General features: G+C 42.1%; 1 protein-coding gene across 1 annotated transcript in view; it reads right to left on the reverse strand.

The window, feature by feature from the left end:
• Window positions 1–8,912, reverse strand: part of MMP24 (matrix metallopeptidase 24) — a 119,459-nt gene extending 110,547 nt beyond the window's left edge. The window contains exon 1 of the mRNA XM_075277317.1: window positions 8,512–8,912. Within this exon, the coding sequence (XP_075133418.1) occupies window positions 8,512–8,631 (120 nt within the window). The 5' untranslated portion in view covers window positions 8,632–8,912. The remainder of the gene's footprint in view (window positions 1–8,511) is intronic.
• Between the last annotated feature and the right edge of the window lie 1,443 nt (window positions 8,913–10,355).

Consider the following 10,355-nt stretch of genomic DNA (forward strand, 5'->3'; position numbering starts at 1 on the left):
AGTACAACTGGTCATTATTTATTTATATTTCTGCTCTTTCTATGCTTAGGAGTCCAGTGGGCGGCTCCACTCAGTGCTTGACAGTCTTCACTCAATGAGTATGCATTCACAGGTAGCTGTCAATCATGAGTAGGACCACCCACTGGACTCCTAAGCATAGAGGTAAATAAACAAATGACAAGTTATACTAAATGTTTTTCTCATAAAATGATATATCAATCAGTCCAGCTCCTCCTGATGTATACCTTACTTCCTGAAGATAACACTCTATGAGCAATGGGACTGGCTCATTTAAAGGTGCTCTATCATCGGGAAAAGTCATTTTTAACTAAACACACCATTGCATAGGTTTTAGAAAGTCTATTTCACACCTACCTTTAGAATGTAAATTGCCTCAGTGGTTTCGGAATAAGTCCATTTTTATTCATATGCTAATTAGACTGGTGCACGATACATCGCGCACTCCTCTCCTATTGTTTCCTATGGGAGGCTGATGATGATGATGACTCAGCTTCCTGTTTGCAGATAATAGGAAAGACGAGTGCTGCTGGGAACTTCCTGTGCTGGCTGGAAACTCATTAGAATATGAATAAAAAACGGACTTAGGGTGCATTCACACTACGGAACGCCAGCGTGTATCACAGCCGTACACGCCGGCGTTACAGCAGGTCTGCCGGACACTTCCCATTCATTTCTATGGGAGCCGGCATGCGAGCGCTTCCCATAGAAATGAATGGAAAAAAGCAGTCCATTCATTTCTATGGGGAGCGCTCGTATGCCGGCTCCCATAGAAATGAATGGGAAGTGTCCGGCAGACCTGCTGTAACGCCGGCGTGTACGGCTGTGATACACGCTGGCGTTCCGTAGTGTGAATGCACCCTTATTCAGAAACCACTGAGGCAATCTACATACTAAAGGTAGGTGTGGAATAGCATTTCTAAAGGCTATGCAAGGATGTGATTAGTTAAAAATTACTTTTCCCGATGATAGATCCCCTTTAAAATAGTCCCAAAATTTATAAAAAAATAGTCTAGGAGTAGAAATGGGCGTTTTATCGAAAAATAACCGAAACCGAACATCAACCAGTATAACGGACGTGATTTTGTTTGTGCCGTGTGCCGATTATTTCGGTTTGGTTATTACAATATGCGCAAGCTTCCACCTGCAGTTTCGTTGTAATATTGTAATAACCAACATGAGCAAAATCTTGGCTGCTGTTGGCTTCCTTGCTGATAGAGTAGGCACTTGGAGTATCTGTCACATGGCATGCACAGACATCTGCTCTCCCTAGGCATCTTAGAAGGCGGTACTCTCTGGCAAAGAATCTCCTCCTCAGCAACAGTAAGAAGCACAGAGGCGGCGGCAGCTCCCGCGCACCAGCCTAATGCACGCGGGTCGTATAATGTTTACGTTAAATGTACCTAATGCATTTATCAGCAGTGATTTTTCTGGTAAATGACTTTCCAGTTCGATGCTGGAGGAGCAGGCGATGATGTCATTATTGATTGGTGACCTCATCTTTATTGTTTGGAAAGTTTATCCCCAGAAAAAAAAAATACCTTGAATTTCATGTGATTACTGGTGAATTCTCCCCGGCAGCTGGAGAAGATGAGGTTACATAACTTCAATCAATATGTGCTGAAAAGAAATTTGATTTGGTCGATAAAACATCACGTGCCCGCTGTTACTAGGACCAAGGCAAGGGTTCACAATACAAGATGCCAAGTAATAGGACTTTTATTTGTGTTTACTAGAAAAGGCAGGGTTGGACAAACCATGGGCTGCTAAGGCACTATGTTGCCGTGGCTTTGACTCCTGCCCTTTAAATGGGGTTTTCCGGGACTATGATCCTGATCACATATTCTGAGGACAGGTCATCAATATAAAATCAGTGGAAGTCAAGTACCAGAAAGTCCTACAGATCAGCTGATTGAAGGGGCCGCAGCGTTTTTGTGGCATCTTTAATACTAACAAAGAACAGCGCCATACATTATATAGTGGCTGCACTTGGTATTGCAGCACAACCCATTCATTTAAATGGGAATAAGATGTAATAATGACCTGTGGCCAATGGACATTCTGAAGAGGAAGCAGAGATCACAAGCTCTGGGTCCTGGGTGTCAGACTTTACAATCTAAGATTGATAGTCAATCCTTAGTAGAGGTCATCAGTATCAAAACCCTGGAAAACTCGGTTAAACGTCTGGTACTAGGACCACTAATGAAATGAGGAAGGGTCTTTCTATCAGTTCTGGAAGAGGAAGGAGACTGTTATGACTAGTGGGGAGAAGGCTACTGCAACTATCTGAAAAGGTACTAGTGGGCAAGCTTTAAATACTGGAAAAATAGGGGTAGACTGCCATGACTATTTGTTGAGTCAGACCCCATGCACACGACCGTGTTTGCGTTCACACCCTTGGCCCCAGGGAGTGATTGATTTCCTGCAGGGCCTAAAGTTTTGCCAGGGCTCACAAACCCATACATGGTCCCATGATAATATGTTTATGGAGTTAATACAATATAAAGGGTCAGTGTGAAAAAACACAAAGCACATGTTCACATGCATGGATCATTAGGGCAGGGCCACTCCAAAAGACCAAGTGGATGTAAAACCTCAAACTGATGTGTAGGTCCCAGTTTACCAATGCCGATGTATTTGCCACATTTGCCTTGCAGCAATTTCCCAACTTTGACCTGTCTAAATCTACATTAAAGGGATCCTATCATACAAACACAATTTTTTCTTAGTAACATGTCGGAATAGCCTTAAAGGGGTTGTCCCATCACAAGGATCCTATCTATACTGCTTGATAATGTGAATGTAAGACTTTTCCTAAATACACTGCTTCAGCAAAACTGCTTTGTTTGTCCACTATCTTACTTTATTCATTTTTTTGGGACACATCCCTTGACTTATCTTGTCAAAAGTCAAGTGATGTATATGCCTGCTCTCAGGTGGGAGGGAGGAGGGGATAAGTACACGGGAGCAAGCCTGGAGGGGGTAGTTTACACTTTGGGGGGGGAGGGGCCGCCAATACAGACCCGGCATCCGCTGTAATAGAGAGGCGGATGCAGGGGAGTGTAGACGCCGGCACAGGTGCCTGCAACATTGCTACGCTCCTGCCCTGCATGAAGCAGGAGCGGTGCTGCTATTCCGGAGGGAGGGGGGGGGCGGAGGAGCGGAATAGCAACGTTCCTTTCGAAGATGGAGGCGGCACTGGAGAGAGTTCTCTGGAAGCATTGGGGACACCCCTAGTGCTGTTAGAGTGCTGGGGCCCACCCCTAGTGCTGTGAGAGAACTAATTTGCATATCGACAAGAACCGGGATTCCTACGGAATGGTGGCGCAGAAAAAACAACGAAAGGTAGGAGACAAATAACTTCTTAAGGCTATTCCAACATGTTAATAAGAAAAAATTGTGTTTGTATGATAGGATCCCTTTAAAGCCTGAAATACAGTATATTCGGATGTGGAATGTATCCACTGGGGGCAATATAAAAATCCCCAACCCATAAAGTAGCCTTATGGACAAGGTATGCTAAGCCTGGCCAAATCCCAGACGCTAGGCAGAATATACCTCTAACTGTCCATCCTCGGCATAAGTATCCTTCATGTACGCATGGGTTTTATATAGTCCCCCACAGTATCATTCGCAGAAGAAAGTCCCAGCACTCTCTGATCCCTTAGGTGCTGTTGTGCTTTTTCAACAAATCGAAGAACCTGACACAGCATCTGAATGAGCGGAGCCTGCGAATTCACTCATTTCTGACTCATGGAAAAGCCTAAGTAGCAATATAAGAGATCCTAACCACTACAGATAAGAGCTGAGCCAAAAAGGGACTCACCCCAATGGTGTACATAGAAGACAACGGGCCCCGATGAAAAGTATAGAATCAGCTCTCTATTTTGGCTCCAGGTTTCTGCCGCCCAAGGCAAAAGGGTCTGTTTCTTTCTCCACTAAATTACCAATGGACCAATGCTACCCCTTGGTTTACAAGCAGCAAAATTCTTCTGGAGAAGAGAGTCCTACATAGGACTTACCCCCAGTAGAGGACTGACCAACAGTCACATGGTAAGCGCATGGCCTGGCTCCATGATATGTACTCTGTTACTCATCCATTTAACTTATGTGGGGTAAATCTGAAGAAGATGGACTGAAATTACACTGCAGCAAAAAGGCAATAAACCCTCCAAGGAGCACAGCAGCTCCTCAACCTCATACCAACTCCTCGCAACCAATGGCAAGCAACTGCACGTAAAAGAATGTTTCTCATTGGCTCAAGGCAAAGGCAAGGAACAACAGCTTAATCTAAACTCTTCCCAACTGTCCCCGTCACATAAGAATCACACCACAATGCATCTCTCCCTTAGATGGCATTGTGCAAAGTCTCAAGCAGAGAGATGCACGAGACTGATCTGAAAGCGTGAAAATGCCTTTGCAGGTGTCAATGACTCATGTACAGGCGTTACTGTTGGGTAGATATAGGCTGATATGAATACACTGCGATCTGTATGTTATAAATACTATTACAGTGTGATCTTATGTCATAGGTATGATTGTGTGAACTCTGTTTTATATATATATATATATATATATATATATATATATATATATATATATGATTATAATGTGATCTCTATGTTGGAGATATGATTATGTGATCTTTATGTTATAGATATGATTACAATGTGATCTCCATGTTATAGATATGATTATGTGAACTCTGATATATCATGTGATGTCCATGCTACAGTTGTGATTACAATATGATCTCTATGTTGTAGATATGATTACAATATGATCTCTATGTTATAGATATGATTATAGTATGATCTTCATGTTATAGATATGATTATAAGGTGATCTCTATATTGTAGATATGATTATAATGTGATCTCTATATTGTAGATATGATTATAAGGTGATCTCCATGTTATAGAGATGATTATAATATGATCTCTATGCTATAGATATGATTACAATGTGATCTGCATATTATATATATAATTATAATAATATGATCTCAATATGATTGCAACATGAATTTTTCTATCCTCATACAAATCCAATGGCATTTAGGACGTGTATAGCCTGCAGTGAGCCTAGAGATGTATATCGATGATGGTCCGGCAATTCCAGATTTTCGAGGTTTTTGGTACAATGAGCCTGGATCTGCTTCCTCCTCACAACAATGACTTGCTCGGGCACAGAATGCTTGTCTAGCAACAAATGATGCTGATGTATGACTATTGCCGGCCGCAGCCAATCGCGTCGCCTCCTCCTTCCTTATAGTGCTGCTCCTGTCTATTTATACATTGTCTCCTGAAATATCTATTTATGGAAAACTCTGCCTCTGAACCCGTACATCTGCCGTTGTCATGCTGCTTTCTGCATTTAATACATTCTGTCGCTTCCAATATTTATCATTATTCAAGGAAGGCGCGCAGCTTCCCAAATATCGGGGCGTTGTAAGAAGGGCACCACGTACACGCTGTTCTGAGTAGCTTGCCATCACTGCCAACCACGCTGTGTTTATGAGACAACATGGGACCTAGAGTGTGGTACTATGTTCAGATGTAGCAGAGCTGAATCTCTCCTCCTTCTCTGTGATTCGCGGTAGTAAGGTAATGCACGAGTTTTACCTGCAGTCCTATGTAAAACATGAAATCATCACAATGAACCAAGATAAGATTAGCATAATACCATAAATAACACACCATCATATTGCAATGATGAGTTCAAATAAATATGTCGACTTATTTGCAGTCCTATGTAAAACTACTGATAAAATAACATCATAAAAAGTTAAGAGATGATGCTATAGGTTTACATGCAGTCCCATGTAACACTAAAAGTAATGTATCCTGATATCAGAATGCAAAAATATTTTCATAACAAATTGCATTACAGAAATAACAACCTATGATCTAACAGTAGGTTAAAAAAAATTGCAAAATTTCAGAAAACACTTCATGTCGTCATGATTAATGATGCTTTATGGGTGTAATGAGGTATGGTAAGTACCATCGGTATGGTAGGTGAGTTACATGGCTAAGATTACAATAACTTATCAGCTATACCTGCAGTCCTATGTAAGACCACAGATATAACACACTGGCAGTGACATGAGCTAAGATGTCTCAGAAGATAAACGCGCAGTCCTATGCAAATCATCACAAAACACATACGGATATGTTAATGACTTGTTCCAAATGGCAAACACAGCTCTGCTGCACCTAGAAGTGAGCACCTTAAAGGCACGGTGCAGATGTGCACGCTATGATGAGCGCCCGGCTTCTTCTATTGTCTCACATGAGATGACAGCATTACAGCAGACGCATACGGTATTGGGTTTCAGCCCTAAATACATCACGTGTCATCAGGTCCACCACGGTAACACAAGCCATTGTGTAGAAAGCATCGGCTCATAGATTGTAATGGCCGGGCCAATAATGGATTTCAGTGTTTGCTTTCATGTGATATTTGATCTTGTGGTGTATAGACTGTAAGTGCCATAGGCCACAGGCTACACATGGATCTATACATCTGTATACTGTACCATGCAGACGCCAGTCTCCAGGTATATAAAGGCCCTGTAATGTCAGGTCATTTCTCTCCAGATGAGAAGTGACTGCACAGAGTCAGGACACGAACAGCCTGTCTATAACCTGTCATGTATGATCGACGCGCTCAGTGACACTGGGTTAGGACAGTAACTCATTATCAACCCATCCAAAGGCCTTTATATAACACATGCAGGGCCCAGGGACAAAGCCTGCCTGACTATAAATATATAGAATATAGATACAGAAATATATACACAGCCATCATTACATATAAGAATATTCAGGGCAGTGCCCTGTCTGCCAGCATCATGTTATGTGTCTACAGCAGGTACATGCCCTCCCAGAATGCACTGTAACGTGTGCCAGCCCCTCCAGGAGTCTGCCATCACCATTGTTATGTATCTGCATGTATGGAGAGAGCTACACAGATAGAGCGATAGATAGATAGATAGATAGATAGATAGATAGATAGATAGGAGACAGATAGATAGATAGATAGATAGATAGGACCGAGAGATACATGAAATAGAGACAGATAATTAGAATTATAAAGGTAAGAGATGTAACATAACAGATCTAACAGATACAGTATATACATTCACTAGATATGTGTAAAATATGTATATCATGCCAGTTAATGAATGCTAATGGTTAACCCCATGTTTATATGAAGAGAGGATACACACATAGATAGATAGTTATATAGATGGATAGATAGAGCGAGAAAAAGAGAGATTAGATAGAGATACACAGACAAATAAAGGATAACTAGAGAACAGAGGGATACAGTAGTTGTCTGTATGTGACGATATAAATATGTGCTATGTATTGTGTTATTATGTGCATATATCTATATCTATATATGTAGGTATAAAGATATATGTAGAGATATAAATATGGACAAACGTAGATAGATGTGTGTGTACATAGCTGTGTATGTGCAGATGTATATCAGTAGATGTGTATGTACATATGTGTGTGTATGAACAGATGTAAATAAACGCATGTATATGTACTGATGTGTATGTCTGGTAAATATAAACAGATATCTATGTAAAGATGTAAACAGATAGATGTACATTTATATGTATAGATGAATATGCAGAGATGTAAATAGTAGTGTATATATATGTATAGAGGTGTATGTACAGATGTAAATAGATATGTATGTATATATGTGTGTGTGTGCAGCTGTGTATATAGAATTATGGCTGTGCATACATGAATATAGATTATAACCATGCATAGCAGTATATATATAGATACCTATGTATATATTATATGGCTTTCTGAATATAGATGTATAGCTGTGTATGTATATATGTATATAGCTGTATGTCTATGTATAGCAGGATAGATAGATAGATAGATAGATAGATAGATAGATAGATATGTATGATATGGATACATTTATAGCTATGTATGTATATAGATGTATGGCTGTATAGCAGTATATATAGATAGCTATGTGTATGTAGATATGTATGTATATAGATAGCTGTATAGCTGTGTTTGTAGATAGATAGATAGATAGATAGATAGATAGATAGATAGCAATGTATAGCAGAATACACAAAGAGATAGATATGTATGTATGATATGGATAACTATATAGATGCATAGCTGTGTATGTAGATACATATGTATGGTCATGTATAGCAGTATATAGCTGTGTATGTAGATAGCTGTATGGCCATGTATAGCAGTATATAGCTGTGTATGTAGATACATATGTATGGCCATGTCTAGCAGTATATAGCTGTGTATGTATATAGGTATATACCGTAGATGTATGGTCATGTCTAGCAGTATATAGCAGTATATAGCTGTGTATGTATATAGGTATATAGATGCATGGCCATGTCTAGCAGTATATATAGAGAACTCTGTATGTATCCATGTCCAGCGGCCAGTATACACCTATGGAAGTATCTTGGTGACCTACCTCCACAATGAAGGTCTTCTCTTCCCCCAGTACTGACACCACACATATGTGCAGGACGCAGGTTCTGATGCACAATCCCAGCAGCTTGAGTCTCCGTCTCTTGATTCCAGGTTCAGCCATCACGGTGGCTCTGGGTGGAGGGAGCTGCGGCAGCTACATGGGGATCACATGCACACACACCCGGGGATGGAGCAGGGGGCCCCCGCCAGTGGAGGGCTGCGCTGACGCTACACACAAGGATGATGGGTGCTGCCGCCGCCGCTGTTATTTGGTAGGCATGACAGCCCTGCGGGCAGGTGAGGCGCCCATCCCCGGGACAATAACGGGGAGGGGCGGGCCGACCTCGGCGTACCGGGCAGCCAGCTCTGTCACATCACACGGCGGCTTCTCATAGTAGCGAGCAGGGGGAAGAGATGATGCCCTAGTAACAGCGCACCGAGGAGAAGAGTCACACAGCACCGGCCAATGGGGGACAGGGGGCGGGGACAGCGCTGGAAGGATGCGGGGAGGAGAACGGCTGCGAGGAGCCCGCCAATTGTGGGGAGGAGGCGGAGCTAGCGCTGAGAGGATGCTGAGGAGAAGAAGGACGCCCGGCTCTGTTACCTGCTGGTGATAGCGGCAATGGCTCCAATCACAGGGCACCTGCCCCCGTTATCAGGCCTCCTATGGCTGCTCAGGGACTCTTATATAGACATAGAACTGCTGGGTGACCTGGAAAGGGGCTCAGAACATTAGGTGTGCCCATGCCAAAAGGTACCAAAAGTTTTGTTGGGACCACCACAGTCAGAGTCCCATGACCCCATTGAAATAGAGCAATGGTCATGTATATACACACACACACACACACACACACACACACACACACACACACACACACACACACACACACACACACACACACACACACACACACACACACACACACACACACACACACACACACACACACACACACACACACACACACACACACACACACACACACACACACGCTGCTGTCCCATTCAGTGTCAGGTTGGTGGAGATGGGTGAGCGCTGTACTGAGATAAGGACACAATCAAAATTTTCAGTGGAGGCCACACGCATCCTATAGGGGGTACAATGTCCCTTTATGGAAATCACCACACCCGCCTTTCTTGTAAGATGGGAACGCAATGTGGAGGGGGCAAAAAGAAACGGCCGAGCGCTGTATTGGGATATCTCATACATATCAATATTCGTGAGGAAGCTTTCGCAAGAAGGACACAAGCAAAAAATGATTTGTCGAGGCCACGTGCACCCTATAGGGGTACCACGTCCCTTTATAGAAATCAACACATCTGCCTTTCTTGTGACATTGGCATGAAATGTACTGACCATACCTCTTTTTAAGATGTGACCAAATAAAGTGCCCAATTTAGATACAGTCCTATGAAAAAGTTTGGGCACCCCTATTAATCTTAATAATTTTTAGTTCTAAATATTTTGGTATTTGCAGCAGCCATTTCAGTTTGATATATCTAATAACTGATGGACACAGTAATATTTCAGGATTCAAATGAGGTTTATTGTACTAACAGAAAATGTGCAATATGCATTAAACCAAAATTTGACCGGTGCAAAAGTATGGGCACCTCAACAGAAAAGTGACATTAATATTTAGTAGATCCTCCTTTTGCAAAGATAACAGCCTCTAGTTGCTTCCTGTAGCTTTTAATCAGTTCCTGGATCCTGGATGAAGGTATTTTGGACCATTCCTCTTTACAATACAAGTTCAGTTAAGTTAGATGGTCGCCGAGCATGGACAGCCCGCTTCAAATCATCCCACAGATGTTCAATGATATTCAGGTCTGGGGACTGGGATG

This window comes from Leptodactylus fuscus, chromosome 6 (genome assembly GCF_031893055.1).
Source record: "Leptodactylus fuscus isolate aLepFus1 chromosome 6, aLepFus1.hap2, whole genome shotgun sequence".
Lineage (NCBI taxonomy): Eukaryota > Metazoa > Chordata > Amphibia > Anura > Leptodactylidae > Leptodactylus > Leptodactylus fuscus.